The sequence below is a fragment of the Gossypium hirsutum genome, chromosome A05 (assembly GCF_007990345.1).
Source record: "Gossypium hirsutum isolate 1008001.06 chromosome A05, Gossypium_hirsutum_v2.1, whole genome shotgun sequence".
In the NCBI taxonomy this organism is placed as follows: Eukaryota; Viridiplantae; Streptophyta; class Magnoliopsida; order Malvales; family Malvaceae; genus Gossypium; species Gossypium hirsutum.
In genome coordinates, this window is record NC_053428.1 from 16,034,806 (window position 1) to 16,054,004 (window position 19,199).

At 32.0% G+C, this 19,199-nt stretch overlaps 3 protein-coding genes across 3 annotated transcripts; 2 read left to right on the top strand and 1 right to left on the bottom strand.

Moving 5' to 3' along the window:
• Nucleotides 1-218: 218 nt before the first annotated feature.
• LOC107913968 (serine/threonine/tyrosine-protein kinase HT1) lies at nucleotides 219-3,786 on the bottom strand. The gene is made up of 4 exons (XM_041113623.1): nucleotides 3,483-3,786; nucleotides 1,910-3,129; nucleotides 1,295-1,750; nucleotides 219-741 (listed from the first exon to the last, which is right to left on the bottom strand). Exons 2-4 carry the CDS (start codon nucleotides 2,663-2,665, stop codon nucleotides 451-453), a joined length of 1,503 nt encoding a protein of 500 aa, XP_040969557.1. The 5' UTR covers nucleotides 2,666-3,129; nucleotides 3,483-3,786; the 3' UTR covers nucleotides 219-450.
• A 7,117-nt stretch (nucleotides 3,787-10,903) lies between these two features.
• LOC107915252 (probable hexosyltransferase MUCI70) lies at nucleotides 10,904-14,885 on the top strand. The gene is made up of 10 exons (XM_016844413.2): nucleotides 10,904-11,147; nucleotides 11,679-11,716; nucleotides 11,749-11,938; nucleotides 12,061-12,274; nucleotides 12,393-12,502; nucleotides 12,591-12,790; nucleotides 12,896-12,999; nucleotides 13,209-13,396; nucleotides 13,486-13,685; nucleotides 14,471-14,885. The coding sequence occupies exons 1-10, from the start codon at nucleotides 10,904-10,906 to the stop codon at nucleotides 14,636-14,638; spliced, it is 1,656 nt and encodes a 551-aa protein (XP_016699902.2). The 3' UTR covers nucleotides 14,639-14,885.
• A 989-nt stretch (nucleotides 14,886-15,874) lies between these two features.
• Nucleotides 15,875-17,498, top strand: LOC107913969 (uncharacterized). The gene has a single exon (XM_016842658.2). It carries the CDS (start codon nucleotides 16,870-16,872, stop codon nucleotides 17,317-17,319), a length of 450 nt encoding a protein of 149 aa, XP_016698147.1. The 5' UTR covers nucleotides 15,875-16,869; the 3' UTR covers nucleotides 17,320-17,498.
• The last annotated feature ends 1,701 nt before the right edge of the window (nucleotides 17,499-19,199 follow it).

The window sequence follows — 19,199 nt, forward strand, 5'->3', positions numbered from 1 at the left end:
ACCCAACAGGAACGGGTCAAAATGAAACACATTGACATTGATATCCTTATAAAGATAACCGACCCTCCCAATTTAAAACCACGTCTGTTACATTGTAGCTATACAATATTACAACATGGGTCACATTCAATGATATTGTTTTTTCTAATAAATACAAAGAAGTCCCACCTAAATTAAGAGATATTTCAGTAAAGGTATTACAACAAAAAGGTCCATTATTACATAAACAGACATCTGATTTTTTTGGTTGTATTTCAACAATTTTTTAAAACTTTCTGCTCGAAATAATGATCATTCGTTTTATAATGTCAAAAAGAAACACACATGCACGCCATTGCCTACCAATCTATTTCATTCAATAAGGTACAAATAAAGAAGCTTAGACAACGAACCTTTTAATTACAATTGACCCGGTGACACTACAAATGCCAGGTCAGTCAAAATAAAAATTCATGAGAACTTAGGTTTAGGCATAGGTGAAGAAACATAGGCGTTAAAGTGCGGGTTGTGCGTTGGACTAAGCTTTTGAACCCAATGAAGCAGCCCTTTCTTATGATCTTGGCAATTTGAGTTCGGTACCCAATCCAGTGTTCCATCACGATTGAGTGACGACTCAAATTGCTCCAACACCTTCACTATCTGCCAAAACTCAGGCCTCTTCTCCGGGTTTAATGACCAACATTGCTCAATTAAAGCTCGCATTGCAGGTGGACAGTCTTTGGGGATAACAGGTCTCAGATTCTAACAAGAATAAAAGAGTTCTGATATCAGAATTACAGATATATAATCATCATATAAAAAGCTTCTCAGTTGAACTTAAGATTAACAAGTGTAGCAAATTATTCCGAAAGATGTCACAATTATAATTCAAGTAGGATATCTGCTAATAGCCATGTCCTTCCAAAGATGGAAAACCTTCATATTCAGTAACTATTGTTATCTCAAAATGGTGTTAGATTAGCCGCATATTGAATGGCCGAAAGTATGAATGTAATGTTTGAATAGGCTGTTAGAGACACTCAAGCAAGATGACATGGCTTCTTAGTGGTATACCATTATGGACCAAATAATTCCATTCATGTGACTAGAATCTTCAGTGTTATACCATATATAGAATGCAGTCTTAAATTTGACTGTAAAGATTTTCAATGCAGTCTTACGCTATATTTTGCGCACCAAGGGTGTGGAAGTTCATTCACAAGAAAAAACTTTATATGCAAAGACCTAAATGAACTGAATCATGCATATAACTATATATATATATATCCTAGAAGCATTAGATTTGGGGACATACCTTGTTCACAACTGCAAAAGCAGCTTGGATGGGATTCATATCCTCGTATGGGATTGTTCCGGCAACCAGTTCCCACAACATTAGTCCAAAGCTATACACATCCACCTTCCTTCCATACGATTTCCTTTTGATCATCTCAGGTGCCATCCAACGATAAGTCCCAGGGTCATCTGCCAGTAGATCACAATATGCCTCCTCACAAGCTATACCAAAATCAGCAATTTTCATGTGGAATTCCTGATCAATAAGGACGTTCTCTGGTTTAAGATCGCGATGAATGACTCCTTGAGAATGAATGTATTCCATTCCACGAGCAACTTCGAGAGCAATAACAATTAACTTTTTCAATGGAAGAGACTTATGATCAAGCTTGTGCAAGTAGGCCCTTAATGAGCCCTCTGATAAATACTCTGTTATAACACAATAAACCGGTGGCTTTCTACATGCTGCTATAAACTGGTTATCAGATCAAGAGATTAAAGTGAGAATCGAAACATGCGGTGCGAGCAACAAGCAAAAAAATACTCTATTCAAGAATAATTCAAAGCAATTCTATACCTGAACAAGATACATATAGGGAAAGGGGACTATGAAAAGAAAAGAAGAATGAAATACCTTTATAACGTTCTGATGGTGGAGTCGAGATAAAAGATTAACCTCTCTATCGAACTGTTTCTCTAACCTAGTAGCCAAGTCTCCATTGTCATCATCTGGTACCCTAATAATCTTAACTGCAACAGCTTCCTCCTTATATATGCCATGATAAAGCCTGCTATGCGCACCGTGTGCAAATCTAAGCCCGAGAAATAGCTGGGAAAGATCAACCGTGTGCTCATCAGCTGCATCTACAGCGTTAACCCGTCCTCCAGCATGGTCAAAATACTTGGTCCAAGCTGATTCTTTCATGCCCTTTGACCTATCTGAAACCTTCAAGGAACCCAAGTGCCTAAGGGGGCTTGAAATGGAAGACGGTGCAGGTGAACCGGATCGTTTTGTCTGGTGGGATTCCTTGTGGAAAAACTTGCCCACACGTCGCTTCTCAGATTCTTTCCTTTGAGGATGTGGAGTTGAGGATCTCCTTCTCTCAGACTTTGCTTCCTTGAAAGTATCCGGCAGAACAGTCTGAGGGACAGGGGATACAGATCTTTGCTTGTTGGTGATCGGATTTGGCTGAATCTGTGGATCATTATGAACTGGTTTCTGAATAGAAGAAGCCACAGTTGACCTGGGTTTCGATCCTAAACTCCGGTCCTGGTTCCTGGCTGATTGTAAATTCAAAGGGAAAGAGCCCAATCTAGATGAGTCCAATCTATGACAAACAGTGTGAGAGAACTTTGTTCTCCTGATCCAAGAATTTGCCTCTTCTGACATTTCTTATTTTCCCTGTAATTCACTCCAAATACTTGAAAACACTACAAAATCTCAAACCCAGAGCTTCCTCTTTTTTTTTTCCTTTCTTTTTGTCTTCCCTTGTATATTTTCCTCTCTTCTTCGGAGAAGGGACAATCAAGAGATTGTTCCTGAAATAATTACTCCGAAACTAAAATTTTCCAAGCTCATCAACAATTGACCACTGAAAAAAAAAAACAAACTTTGGTCTCATTGGAAATCAAGAAACCAATCAAAGCCAAGAAGAAGAACCATCGAGAATGGGACTCTAATCAGCCTGGATCTCTTCTCCATTTTCCTTTTTCTTTTGGAAAAGAGATAGAGATAAAGATAACCACTTGAAACCCATCCACGATTGAAGGCCTTTTCTTTCAATCTATCAAAAAAAAAATTGAAAATTTCTCTCTTTAGGCTTTAAAAGTCAAAACACCACCTTCCGCGAATGCCTGGAAAATCCCACAAACCAAATAAACAAGTCATTAATCCAAAAAAAAAATTTAAAAGTAAAACAAAGAAAAAAAATATATATATACTTCATTTTATTATTGAAAATAAAGAAAAACCCATGATTACAACCCCCGTTAAGGCATTAACCACAGAGAAAAACAATCATTTATGTCAAAAAACAATTATAAACCCCATTTAAAAAATAAAAATAGAAAAACCCAGATTCACACATGATAAGATAAGCATAAAGCAAATTAAAAAGAAAAAAGAAAAAGAGGAACAAACTCAAAGTACTAAGAGTAGTACATATGATGACATAAACCAAAAAAGCATCCAAAGACAAGATCTTTACCATGAAGCTAAGAAGTACATGGCTAATCAACCCAAGGTGGCATTTTTTCTGGGAGGGTTCTTTTTCTCTTTCTTTCTTTCTTTCTTTCTATCTCTCTTTCTTTCAAGTTCTAACCTTCTTTTTTTCTTTTAACAAACCAAAGACGGGATCTTTTTGTGGGTAGAAAGGAGGGGAAACAACAGCACCAAAGTTAAAACCCCAAAAATAATAAACAAAATAAAAATCTAGGAATTCACCTCCCCTGCAAAAGGGAAGTTTGGGGAAGGTATACGTATCGTATACGGAGATGGTTTTGGGACCGTAGATTCTGTGGACCCGATATTTTCGGTTGAATGAATACTGGAAACAGTGGAGCCCAGTTGAGAGGCAATGCTCCAGTGTGTGTGAGGACCACAAAACAGGAAAGTCAATATTTAAAAGGTGGAGCCTTTTGATTTTTCAAAAAAAAATTATTGATTTTTTTTCTTAAAGAAAGTATGGTGGAGAAATAAAGTGTCGTTTTCACGAAGAATGTGTATTAAGAAATTTTTATAATAATTTATTACAGAGGCAACAACAAAAGTAAAAGCTACAGATTTTCGAACCCCCCCCCCCCAAAAAAAAAAAGAATACGGATGGGTGTTCGATGGTACGGTCCGCACGGATTTGTTGTGGTAAGGTTTTCGTGGCCAGCTGCCTTCATGTTGTATACTTATATAAATATTTGTATATGAAAATTACTAGAGTTAAATTTTATAAATAGACTATCTGTAACGGTATGATAAGTTTAACCAATAACAATTTTTTTAAATAAAATATATTCCATTTTATGGTTAAAATATGTATTTAGTCCTTATATTTCTATGAGATTTGAGATTTAGTTTTTATACTTTAAAAAGGTAAAAATTTAATTATTTTACTTTTTCAATTTAAAAATCATATTCTTATTATTATTGTTGTTAGTAATTCCGATAAAATTTATCAACTTATCTCATGTTTATTTTTCATTAATTATATATCATGTCATATGAGAACAAACTAATTAATGTTAAGTTGATAAATTTTAACGAAAAATAATAACAATGTTAATGATGTAGGAGAATTGAATTTTTAACTTTTAAAATATAGGGATTAAAGTTTAAATTTTATAAAAGCATAGACTGACAACACATTTTAATTTTAAAATTTTTTAAAATTTCACTTATAAATTTTTAGAAAAAAACTTGTGAATGTATGAGATTTGAACTCCAGTTTGATAATATATATATATAGATATTAAAAGAATTATGTTTGTGGAAGTTATTTAGTTGGATTTTTGCTCTTTGTTTTTTAAGATTCTTTTGTCTTTTTATCCATTTTTGTTTGATTTGATGGAGTCTTTATTTCATCTTTTTTATTCCCTTCTCTTTGCATGTGATAAAGTTAGGTAAAGGGAAACAAATTACAATGATCAAATCATGGTATACCCCTTTTATGTATATGAAATAACTATGTTATATATATAAATTAATTGTGTTTTAGTTGAAATGGTGTAGTTTTAGTTCAAATCTATTATTTTTAATGTATTTTTAAAATTTATTAAAATATAAATTTGTGTGCAATAAAATTAAAATTCAATTAATGGATGTTATACATAAATCACTGATTTAGGAATTAAAAATGCGAAATCAGCGTGAGAATACTTGATCTCATCCTATAACAAGGTTATATTTGAGGTGTAATAAAAGAATCATATCTTTAATTTAATTCTAAAAAATGTCATCCTATAATTATTATAATATAAAATATTATGAGCATATTTCTGTGTTTTGAGGTGACGAATCTACGAGTGACACATATACAACAATATTAGATAAATTGAAATATATAAAAAAAATTAATAATTTGGAGCAAAATGCATTGACTATTTGTTAGTAAAATAAAAAATGCTGTAAAAGTGGAAAAACATGAAAATATGAGAATACGTTGCAAAATGGCATAAAACCTAAAGGGATAATTCCTAGCACATCCCTTTGTAGTTTGTGCTTTGTGGATGTTTCTTTTAGGTATTTCCTAAAAACAAATTGGGCCCCAAATGAAGAATCTGTTTTTGAAGACAACAAAACATTTGGGTTACCCCAAACCCCAAACCCGTTCTGTTTGCCATATTCTCCACCAGCATTTATGATGTTTCTTTAACGTCTCATCTCATTTGACTAACCAAAAAACTACTCAAATAATATTCAATAAATAATAAAGGCATTTTCCTTTTTCATCCTAAACACATCTAAAATATGTTTTTTTTAAGGCCCTTTTTTTCCCTCAAACTTTATTAAAAATTCATTTTAGCCCTCTATTTAATTTTTCATCTACTTTAGCTCTAGAAATTATGTTTTTGTCAAATCACCCCAAAACAGATGAAAAAATCAACGCTTGTTAACTTTACTGACGTCACGTATATGTATAGGACATGTCAGCATTTAATTAATTTTCTAAAATTTTAAAAATATATATTAAAACTTGTTTAACTCTTATTGTTTTTAATATTTTTTATTTTTAAAAACAATTTTAAATATTATTTTTAAAATTTTTAAAATTTAAATAAATTAATTAAATGCTTACATTTCATCCAAGTGGCAATTCATGTTTATGCCATGTCAACAAAGTTTGAAAAAGTTAATTTTTTCAAACATTTCTGGGTGATTTGATTAAAGAACACACAAGTTTAAAGGCAAAAAGAACCAAAAAATTTAAGTAAATAGTTAGAAATAATTTTTTATAAAGTTAGAAGGCTAAATAAATTATTATACATTTTTAAAAATTCAGGGGATTTGAGATAAAAATATATTTTTAGTCCTACTTTTTAAATGATGGGCCTTTTAGTATTATTTTGGCATGGATTTAAGGTTTGGGTTGAAAGTTTGGATATAATAGAGAAAGTGTCTGGCATGATGTAATAATGCCATAAATTCTTAAATTATGTTTGGTGGTTGAATTTGATTAGTGATATTTCCATGTCCCTAAAAGTAATGGTTCTAAGCGGTCGATGGATATTAAAATTAGCATGGCATGATAATGCCATTGATTATAATTGTAATTAATTAATAAAAGACGGTTTAATGAAATAGAAAACGAATTTCCTCATCTTCCACATTCGGCCCTAGTAAAGAAAGACAAAAGAAGAAAAATGTCTTGAGTTTTGCTTCCATTGCCGCAAGCTTTCAAGACCTTTTTGGGTGAGTTTTCTTTTAATTATTGATGGATTATGACATAATGATCTTAGATAATTAAGACTCTAGTGTTAGATATACCAATTGATGGAGTTTAATTGAGGAATTAAGTTAGATACTAAGTTTAGAGAGAGATTGAAGATGAGAACTTTAGATAAAAATTATGTTATAGTGTTAGTAAAATAATGGACGTTGTATGAATAAATTTGATTTAAGCTTAAAAGCTTTGAAATTATTGTTGAACATTAAGGATTAAATTGAATAAATTAAAAATTATTAAAAAAATTATGTTATAAAATGAAAATTAGAGGTCCCTAGTGAATAAATATGAAATCGATTTTAAATCCAATAAAGAAAATTGAAAGTTACGAGTAATTCGAATAATAAAGCTTATAGAGGCTAAAATTGAATAAAATGCATTCATGTTTACATTTTTGTAAATTATGTTTAAATTGCGTGATTGATGAGTTTCTATATATGTGTTTAATTTCATAGCTAAATACGACATGAGACTTTCTCAAGACAAAGAGAAAACCAAAGTCGTTAACAAATGATCGTTTTTCGTTTGTGCTTTTATAATCGAATTTCAATAACTTGTTTGTAGCATAATAAGTCGTTATAATAAAATATGAAGTACTTGTCAAGGTAATTGTCTCTTTTCCCAAACCATGAAATGATGAATTTGATGTTGTGATTGTTGAAATCAACCTTGAATGCTTGAATTCTGATATATATATATTTGTGTGTGTATAAAAATATGCTTGATACATAGGTATATATGTTATATTGAGATATTATATCATGTTGAACCGTGTTATAATGGTGAGATAATGATCATGCCCCGTTAAACAATGTTAGACTTGATTCGAGTATAGTTGCCATACCATAGGGTCACTGGTACAGTGATTTACAAGCTTCAATTCCCTGTCGGTCGTGAGCAAATATTAAATCCATCGTTGTCAGGCAACCTGAGGTGGTAGAATAAAATAGTTCAAACAAATACTAAAGCCATTTGTTGCCAGGCAACTTGGGATGACAGAATAAAAAAGTTCAAATTCCTAGAGGATGGTGGGCTTACTTATTATATAGATCCGCGTATTTGTCCTAACGTTTATCGTCAGTTAGAGAAAATTGAGAAATGATGTGAATATAGAAAATTATGATGAACTAAATTAGTTAATATTATGTTGTATATTTGCTTAAGATTGAATCTTATGTTGTGTGAATTGAATTTGGATTATTTTAACACCACTGAGTATTCAATACTCATTGTAAAATTATGTTTGTTTTCATGCGCAAATTTTGGATGTGAATAGACGTAGATTTATAATGGTTAAGCATTCGACTCAACAACTCAACTCAGGATATGCCTTATTACCACTTTTGTATGTATATGTGATTTTTGGGTTATAGGGCATGTGTTTAGGGTATTTGTGACTTGGTGTTAACTTTGCATTTTGGTATATTTGGTAATTTTCCTAAAAGAGTAAAGCTGAATTTCATGGTTAGATATTGATGGATTATGATACTTTACATGAGTTTGAAGATATGAAGTAGTTGGTTAGATATTGATGGATTCATGGTTACAATTTGATGATGTTTGGTTGTGCTAAATTGATGGTTCTTACATTGAGGTAAGATTTAGGTATGTTTAAGGTATATTTTGATATGGTTTGAACATACGAAATTGTGCATTTAGGGTCATTTTTCCATTTAGTCTTGAAACAACATGAATGAGTATCGAGACCATGAGAACATACTTTTCCTTATTGTATAACTATATGTTTAATGCCTCAAGATAATGTCTAAACAGTCTCGAGAAAGAATGACTCTTGTCTCGAGACAAGGAAAAATTGAAACCAATTAAGTTTTGCCATATTCCAAGTCTCGAGACATTCGAACATCAAAATTAAAATAAAAAATTAGTGAAGGTTGGTCTTGAAACCTAATCTCAAGACATAATGGACCGTGCCTCAAGACAGATTAACTTTGAAGCAAAAATCCTTAAAAATAAAGTAGGGTCTATCTCGAGATAGGAAGTTTTCGGTCTTGAGACACAATATTGAAATTTGATAATTGAGTTTGGATTTGAGTCCTAACTCTAAATTTAACCCTTCATAATGTCATAAAAATGATGAATTTGAAACTTAGACATTATGTATGTACAATTGTGAATATGTTTTATGATTAAATTAGTTTGAATGATAATTATGAATTAAACTTTATGATTATATAATGAGATAGCTTGAGTTGCTTTGGTAATACAATACAACATCACATATATGAATCCGACAACTGTATCGAGTGTAGTGTATTACAAAGGATTTTTAATACTATTAAGCCATTATTTTTTATTGAATTTGAGTAGCGAAAAAAAAATAGCAACACAATTTAAGGAAACAATTATTATGCAATAATAAAATTTATGACTCATTTGTAATGTCTTATTTATAGTTTGTATTATACATCATATATTAATTATATTATTATTGTTGATGGTTTATGATAAATTTTGTTTCTACGATTATCTGGTTGTGGGATACCCAAACTCGATATGATAGGAATAGGTTTGCATTAAACAGGATTAAGAACATTACCTACCAACTAATTCCCACCAAAATGGAACTACATTTATTTCATGAAATTAATAATTATTAGAATTCTGAGGGCTTTTTTTAAAACATTTTTGATGCCGACAATAAAATTCCACTTGTTGAAAAAATGCAGACACGAGAATGGAGGTGTGAAAACGAAATGTTGCTTTACCGACCAAATATCATCATCATTATTTTCATTACAGTAGTATTTAAATGAGTTAATTTTTTGATACATGCTCCCGACTTTATATATTATATCAATAAAATAAGTCTCTCAGGTTTGATTTATGTTGAAGAACAATTCCTTCCAAAATTATGGATGCCTGGAAAGTGAAAACTACAACTAAAAACTGCATGACAATAGAGAAAAAGAAAGTTAGTCCAATTTTTTTTAATTTTTTTAATTATTTAGTTAATTTTTCGTCTCTACCTTTTAAAATTATATTATTTAGCAGATCATTCAAAAATTAGATAAAAAATTAATATATGTTAATTTTATTGATGTGATACATCTGTGATGTATATCATGTTAATAATTAATTATTTTTAAATAAAAATATAAAAAAATTTAATAATATTTTTGAATTAATGATTTTTAAATTTTAAAAAATTAATTAATTATTGATATGATATTCACGTATATGTCATATACCTAAAAAAACGTAAATTTAAACATGAAAAAATTAAATGAAAAATTAAAATAAATTATTATGTGAAAGAGCTTTTTATTTATTTGTTTCTCATTTTAGCCCAACAAAAACAAACCTCAAAATTCAACAACAGAAAGCTAAGAACTTTGAAAATGTAGGAGACTCTTGGGGTTTGCAAGTTGGTTAATAAATAATAATTCATCCTTGAAATGATTTCATTGAAGTTATTATCCCGGTATAGTTAAAAGGGATAAAAACTTGCATTAAACTATTATTTTAATTCAATTAATTTCTACAGTCACTTTAAAAAATATTTTGAATAAATTCCAAATCAATCTTTTTTTATAGTAAATTGTGATTTTATGTAAAAAAGAAAGACGACAAAAATATCTAGAAAAAAGGGGTTGAGAAACTGCTCAATTGTCTTTTTTTTTTCTTTCTAATGGAACCGACAAATTTGTTTGACTAATGTTTTACTTTAACTTACTGTAGGGTTTCGTTTTATTACAGAAGCCAGAAGTGAAGCATCACCGTCAGATTATTTGACATCATACGCACATGCGACAGATTAACCTATCAGGATTTAATTATACGTCACATTCATGTCATAAATTGGCATTATATATAATGAAATCTTCCTATTCTTTTTGCAATATCCACCTCCCACCAAGCCTTGTAATAACAAATATATATTACTAACTCCAAAATTGTGCTCTCAGATTTGATCAACAAACCAATCAAAGAACTGATAACCCAGATTCCTTTTTCTTTAATATATCCAATATTTTTTGTATTATATTTTATCATTGAACTGCATTGGACTTCAATTACGGTGGCGCTCCAAGAGTTGTGGGGGTGCTTGTTCATTTTGAAGTGGTGAAGTTGTAAGTTTAATACTTTTAATTTTTTTTGGTTGCGATGATGATTTTATGGAGTTAACCAGAATTTGATGAGAGGAATGAATTGCGGGTGTTTATAAAGAGATAATGAGTGGAGGGTCATTGGGGATTCGTTCAGGGAGTTACGGCTCTTTGGACAAACAGCTGCAAAATGGTGTTTTGCCAATTCAAGTGCCGTCAGCAACAAAAACTAAGCCTTTTAAAACGTTCAAGGAAAAGGAGACATTCCTTCATTGGATATGTAAGTTTGCTGGCCGGAAAAAGGTTGGATCGCTGCTCCTTTGCGCCATCTCTGCTGCCATTTTTGTTTGGGTCTTATACCTTGGCAAAGGTTGGTTTTTTCTTTTCTATTCCCCCTTTAATTTCTCTTCATCATTGGATAGTTCACGGTAAATTCTAGGAATGAGCCGGTGGTGAATAGTGATCCTTAGGCATGCTGTTCTGAGTTCTGATATTTTGATGAAAGAAGTGGGCAAAATTTTGTTTATTAGAGGTTAATTGTAAAGCTATTATCTTTAGTGTGTTGGTTCTTGTTAGGGTGTTTGATTCTTGAATAAAGAAACGGGCATCTACAGCTTTGCTCACCGAATACAACTTGCGTACCCACTTTCTGTGGAAGAGAATAATGTTAATGATTCATCTCAATTGAATTGCTTTTCTTTGCTGTCAACCTTGGAATATATATATTTGATTCACTGTTTCTTATGATTTTTAAGTTCAAGCTCAAGGATATTCTTGTTTGCCCCACCCCCTGTTTTAGTTCTGGATAATTGGTCTTCAGCTCTAGCAGCTTGTAAAGAATCTGGGAATTTGTGAGGGTATGAGTATAAGAAATTTAAATGTATTGTGGCTTTGTTTACAGATGAAGTTCAGGGAAGTTACAATGTCCCTCTCCCTAAGGTAAATGATAGCTTGCCTCTAAATAATTCTAGATCTCCCTGATAAATGGACTGCAAAATAGCCGCATACACAATTTGACATATTCACCAGTCGATGCGGAAGGATCTGAAGTGCCCCCACCTCCGTCGTATTTTCTGGGCTACACTCTTCCAGCAGAGCATCCATGCAATACTTTCACTTTACCCCCTCCACCAGCAGACAAAAAAAGAACCGGACCCCGCCGTATGTTGTCCTTTGCTTTGGCTTTATTTTCTCAATTTATTTGTTTTGGGTTTGGCATTTTGTTCGGGTTTTATCTCATTGAAACATAGTTTCTAACTTTTCTTTACTTGTTTATGACACAGCTTGTCCTGTATGTTACCTTCCTGTGGACGAAGCAGTTGCCTTGATGCCAAAAGTTCCATCATTTTCTCCGGTTCTTAAGAATTTAACATATATTTATGAGGAAAACTTAAATAAAGAGACAGAATTTGGAGGTTCGAACTTTGGTGGATATCCTACTTTGAAGCAGCGTGATGATTCATATGACATACGAGAATCGATGAACGTGCATTGTGGGTATGGTTAAAATTTAAAAGACATGTTTTGCCATTCCTAATGTTTTTATTCATATTAATCTTTCTTTTCATTTTTTTCAATTTAGCATATTGATTGATGTGTAATGGGCATTTGCCAGATTTGTCAAAGGAACCAAACCTGGCCACGAGACTGGATTTGACATCGATAACAGTGATCTTCTTGAGATGGAGCAATGTCATGGAGTGGTTGTTGCATCAGCAATATTTGGTACTTAACTGTACCATATTTATTTTAGTGTTCAATTCCTATGTTGGAAGCCAATGAACTTTTATTGAATAATCCAATTCTTTTCCAGGAGCTTTTGATAACATGCTCCAACCAAAGAATATTAGTAAATATTCCGAGCAAACAGTCTGCTTCTATATGTTTGTTGACGAAGAAACAAAATCTGACTTGGAAACGGAACATGGTCTGAATGAGAGTAAGAAGATTGGATTATGGAGAATAGTTGTTGCGCATAATCTTCCTTACACTAATGGAAGGCGCAATGGAAAGGTAAGCATTTAAAATGCAAATGCTGATGAAATATCCCAAGTTTGGATCAACTTGATCCAACATATCCTTCCATTTGTTAAAATACTCATGTTATGCCTATACCAGATCCCAAAGTTTCTACTGCATAGGCTGTTTCCGAATGCTCGTTTCTCTTTGTGGATTGATGGGAAGCTCCAGCTTCTTGTTGATCCGTATCAAATTCTTGAGAGGTACTTCCAAATTTATAAGATTTTTAGGTCTTATGTGATTAGATGATATTGGACGTGTGTCCATAATCACTTCTCGATAACTATCATCAGCACTGCGACGTTTCATGGTTTCTTGCCAACTTACAAATTCAGCTTTTAGTTGTGTCTTTCCGTTTTAGTGTGTTTAATTAATGTTTGTTTATTCTAACATTTTCAAGCTTTTCCTTTAGGTTCTTGTGGAGAAAAAATGCTACTTTTGCAATTTCTAGGCATTATATACGTTTTGATGTGTTTGAGGAAGCCGAGGCAAATAAAGCTGCTCATAAATACGATAATGCCTCCATTGACTTTCAGGTTGACTTCTATAAAAAAGAGGGTTTGACCCCATATTCCGAGGCTAAGCTTCCCATTACAAGTGGTAGGGTGGAAGATACTTGATCTTGTGTTCTTTATTTTATTTCTCGAACGTGCCTTGCATACGGTTTGCTCTAATGGCTGTCTCTGCAGATGTTCCCGAAGGATGTGCAATAATAAGGGAGCATGTTCCTATTAGCAACCTCTTCACTTGTCTTTGGTTCAATGAAATCGACCGTTTTACTTCCAGAGACCAACTTAGCTTTTCAACGGTAAGGGACAGGGTTGCAGCAAAGACGAATTGGATGGTGAATATGTTCTTGGATTGTGAAAGGCGCAACTTTGTCGTTCAGGTATTTATGTTCTGCTTTCTGAAGTTTCGCTTAAGGAATTTGGTACTAGAAAATAAACAGGTTGATCCCAGTTTCAGCTAATAGCCTTTCATTCGTTTGTGAAATTTCATGTTCTAATTTTCTTTGACGCCAATGGTAGAATCTCTGTATATCATAGCACTAGCAGCTATTAGTTTTCCATGAAGATTGATGAAGTTATAAAAATCCTCATTGAATCTCCAAATTTTCTAGATTTGATAACTCGTTCTGTCTTCCTGTTGATGCTTTGGAATATGATACCACTGTCATAACATCCATCTGAGCAAACATTCATTTCTTGCAATTGTGTCATGATGAGCATGGCACGGTTGGTCGAATTTGCAGCTTACACATACATCAAATGTAAATCTTCTTTCTAGATTTGATAACTCGTTCTGTCTTCCTGTTGATGCTTTGGAATATGATACCACTGTCATAACATCCATCTGAGCAAACATTCATTTCTTGCAATTGTGTCATGATGAGCATGGCACGGTTGGTCGAATTTGCAGCTTACACATACATCAAATGTAAATCTTCTTTCTAGATTTGATAACTCGTTCTGTCTTCCTGTTGATGCTTTGGAATATGATACCACTGTCATAACATCCATCTGAGCAAACATTCATTTCTTGCAATTGTGTCATGATGAGCATGGCACGGTTGGTCGAATTTGCAGCTTACACATACATCAAATGTAAATCTTCGATTCTTTTTAGCAACTTATGTTGGTTTTAATTGGCTTCACCTCTCTCTCTTACTTGCAGCAACACCATAAAGGAGTTTTAGCGATGTTGGCTCAGATGGCTCCGCCTGCCATTTCTCCTCCCCCGCCACCGCTATCTTTGGCCAATAATCCACCTAGGACATCATCACTAGAAATCGCAAGTGTTTCGCCAAAGCATAGAAGAGATTGGAGGGTAGGTTCAAGGTAAAAGTTTGATTGATATCAACTACCCTTCTTTCTTTCCTCAACATTCAGAAACCTTCATCGCCAACGGATTGGGAAATCATGCAAGAAAGTTGCAAGTGTGTCCCATAAAAGATTACAGTTTTTCCAATATTATTAAACCTGCCCATTTTCATTCATTTTTTGTTGTATATAAAAATATAGTCCCAAATGATCATTAAGGTAACCTTTTGTTGTTTCATTAAAAGTTTATAAAATTACTTTTGTATTCAGTTTTCAATGTGCTTTTCTTTTCTTATCCAACAAAACAGGTTTGAGAATGGACAAAGAAGGTGACAGCTAAAAAATCATAATAATGTTTGATCAAGTCAAAATCGCTTCCTTTATTGTCCAAATATAACTGACAACAATGAACCACAAACCACTATGATTTGGACAGAGGCAACAATCAATCACAAACTTTCTTCCCCAATAAGAGCAAAATCATTAAATTATCTACTTTTGAATTAACAACACATTGCATAAGAATTTGTCTAAAGAAGTTAAAATATGTTTATAGTTCCTATACTTTTCATACTTTAAAATTAAAAAAAAAAAGAGTAATACTGTTCTTCATCTTGGTTCTTACACCTTCCACTATACAATCGAAACAATATCCCAAAGATACTTCATCTTCTTCTTCACTGATATTAAGTGTAGAAAGCTTTGAAAACGAAGCCTTAAAATTAAAATAAAAAACCTTAAATTCATTTCGTTTGTTGTAGTGTTTCATTGAAATCCCCTACTCATTTTCCAAAAACCCATACCAATGTTCCTCATCTTCTTATACCTTCCACCAATACAATCTCTTTCGGCTATTAAACCTGCAAAAATATAATATGTGGATGAACTTTCACAAATTTCGATTTATAAATTGGGGATTTCATCGATTAGAGGTCTTGAATAGAATTTGAGTTTCAAAGTTAGGGATTTCGTGGGTCGTAAGGGGAATTGGAAACGAGTTAGGGATTATCAATTTCGAGGATTCTTGATCAGTAACAGATGAAAAGACAACACGATTTTTCTGGATGGGATTAGAAGTATTACATTTAAATTCCGCCAAGTATTATTAAATCGATAAATTTCATGTTAGCATAGACAATGGAAAATTTTAACAGAGTTATTAATGTATCACAATTTTTAAATTTAGGGATTAAATTCTAAGAAAATTAAATTCTTAAAACATGAAAAGCATAGGGACCAGAATCACATTTAAACCTTAAAATTTTCAATTTATTCTCTCATTTTTCACTTCTACATGGCAATGAATGAATAAAATTATATTTCCTATCAATTTTTAAGGATAAACTATAAAACTAGTTGCTCAACTATTATATTATTTCTGTTTCGGTCACCAAGTTTAAAAAATTTTATTTTAGTCAATAATATTATCGAAATTTAATATTTTGATTACTCCTCCTTAAATCACTTATGGTGACCTTTTTATTAGCATAATAATAAATTTAGCCTTTCAATGTTTACATAATCTATCAATTTAGTCCTAGTTTTAAAGAATTCAATAAATTTAGCCCTTAACAAGTTTTTTTTAAAAATTTTTAAGAATAAAGACTCAATTGACAAAATATGTAAAGCTAAGGGCAAAGTTTGTTGATTTCTTTTAGATTTATGACTAAATTGATAGGATTTGCAAACATTAAAGAGCTAAATTAGTTATTATGCTGATAAATAAAAATCCAACAATAGTCATTTAATGGGAAGTGACTAAAATATTAAATTTTAATAATGTTAGTGACTAAAATAGAAATTTTTAAACTTAAGTGACAAACAAAAATATGGTAATAGTTGGGTGACTATTATTATAGTTTAACCATTTAATATTTCCTACTAAATATAAAAATTATATTTTCCATCTAAAAAACATTAATGTTTCCTCTTGCTAATATTAAATTAACAATACAAAATGTACAGAGTACAAACTCTTTTTACCTGTCGGCACTAATTAGAAAATGCCACGTGTCGATAAAAGACAAGCAGATTATTTTCATGTCTCAAAGCGGGTCCCGCCAGATCTTATCTTGGGTAAAAACCCAGCTCTGCAGAATCTTTAAAGCTAACGAAAAATCCTTTCTTCCTCTTCCTTTTCTTCTTCATAAGATGAGCTTGGGGTTAGGGTTTTAATTTAACTACAACCATGCCTGGTTTGCCTGACAATTAATAATCGTAGATCGAGTTTAGAAGGAAAAATACCCCACAAAAATGTCGATCACCACATCATCATCGTCAGCCTTCAAGCTGATCTGTCTCCTCCACTCGGCGGTCGCCTTATCAAGCGGCTCGCTCATGATGTTCGACATGAAGGGAATCTACACCTTCACCCACGGGATCGAGACCGCCACGAAACTCCTGGGCTCCTCCCCGCACGATCAGCTGTTGATCCGGACATCCGATTCTTTCTCGGGTTTGCTCCTGTTCGCGATTGGGTTCTTGCTGTTCATGGTCTCTTTTGTGAAAGACAAAAGCTTTCAATCCTTCTTTGCCAAAGGCTGCACGGTCTTGCATGTTATCGTGGCCATGTGGAGGTTCTGGTTCGAGAGAAGAGTGGAGGATTTGGCTTGGGATTGGCTTAGACAAACTGTTGGCGACATTTTATTGGGTCTCTCTTGGGTTTTCTTTTTGGTTTACTCTTGGAGAGAAAAGTATGACTAGGTTTAGGTCTATTTTTTTTTTCTTTTCTGCTTAAATTAAATTTACTCTTTTCTCTTTCCTGTCGCTGCTTCTGTTCTTTGATTTTTATATTTTGTAATCTGTGAAAAGTGGAAGAAGGCAGCGGCCACGTGTTTGCAAAGATTATAGCTTAGCCTAAATTTCACCTTCTTCATTATTCATTTTTTAGGTTTCATATTTGAATTAAGGTGGTTTTGATGTTAGTAGGATAAGGGGGTGGGGTCTTACATGAATGGTAGGTGTCACTATATTTTGTTACTTTCATGCCCAAAATAGTTGATGGGCAAACACATACCCACCATAACGATACTGTCCGAAAGTTCAGAGCAGCATGTTCTGCCGGTGCAATCCAGAATGGGTACGAGATCTTCTAGGTGCCATCTTACTGAATTGATTAAGCAAGAACAGCAATGGAATTGCAAACAGAGCCAATCTACAAATGCAGACTCACACATGAGCATTCACCCAACAAAAGGTGCAAAACTAACATCAGCTTTTGTACAGTCTTATAAACTACCAATTACAGTTAACAAGATTGTCGCTTTTACTTTACTTGCTTGCGTAACCTATGAATCCATTGATATCCGCATTTAAAGAAATAACTACTGTTAAAAAGAGTTTTTACATCATATGCTGGAAACTATTATTTATCACAACCATAAATTATTACTTTTTAAAAAAAAAATAAAATGTACTCAAACATTAGTATTTTTAACATCAATATTTTATTTGTTTAATTCAGGAGTACTTCTTCACAAATTTAGCAGAAATTACTTGAAAATTTTAAAAAAATTATATAAAATTTTAAACGTGGTATAGTGTTAGAGTGCTACATAGAGTGTTTTAATAATCAAACTAGTGGTTAAACTGGTCAAACTATTAGTTTCTTATTCAATCGGTTTGATGGGTTCAATTGCTAGACTAACAATAATTAAATAATTAATTAAAAATTCATAAAAAAATATTAAATTTGTTTAACCTGATCAACTACTAGTTTTTGTCCCAATTTTTTTATTTTTACCGGTTTCAAGTAGTTTCTGAGTCAATTAGTTCAATCTCTTTGTTTGGACTAGTAAACTGATGGTTCTCGTTCCAATCAATCTAACAAAATAATCTAGTCATATTTTAAGAACATTAGTCACATCATCAAATCTTGACGAAATCTAAATTCATATATCAAAATGGATTTAATTGTCAAGTTGAAGTACTAAAATAAACAATATATATATATAGATATCAACGTGAACTTAATTGTCAAGTTTAGATACTAAAATTTATATTAATCCTATGAATCAAGCCATAAAAAATTAAAAATTTAAATTAATATAACAAATTAACTCAAATTTAAATAATTCCAATTAAAATATGACATCAATTAGTAGCTCGAAATAATAAAATTTCAACTAAAGGTTAAAGTAGGGTACCTACCTCCTTCTCAACTTCTTTTCTTTTCTTTTTATTAAAAATTTTAATTTTCAATTTTTATCCTTCTAATATATTTAAATTATACTTGATTTCTATATTTTTATAATTTTATTAATTAGTTCAAATAGTGAACATAGTTAATTTTTTAATTAAAATATTACATGTTTATATATAATTTGAAAGTAGATTTGTAAATCTATAAAGTTGAGAGATTAAATTTTTTAAAATAAAAGTTGGAAGATTAAATTCCAAATATATGATGTGTAAAGATTTTGAGTAATGATTGTTTGAACCAATCGAGCTGACTAAAGTACTAGTCTAAGGAGAAGCTTCAGATCAATTAGTCTGCAAACCGGTACAAGCGGGAGAACTAGGCTAAAAAAATCGATTGAAGAAGTTTTTTTTAAAAAAATATTTTTATTTTTATGTTTTTAATA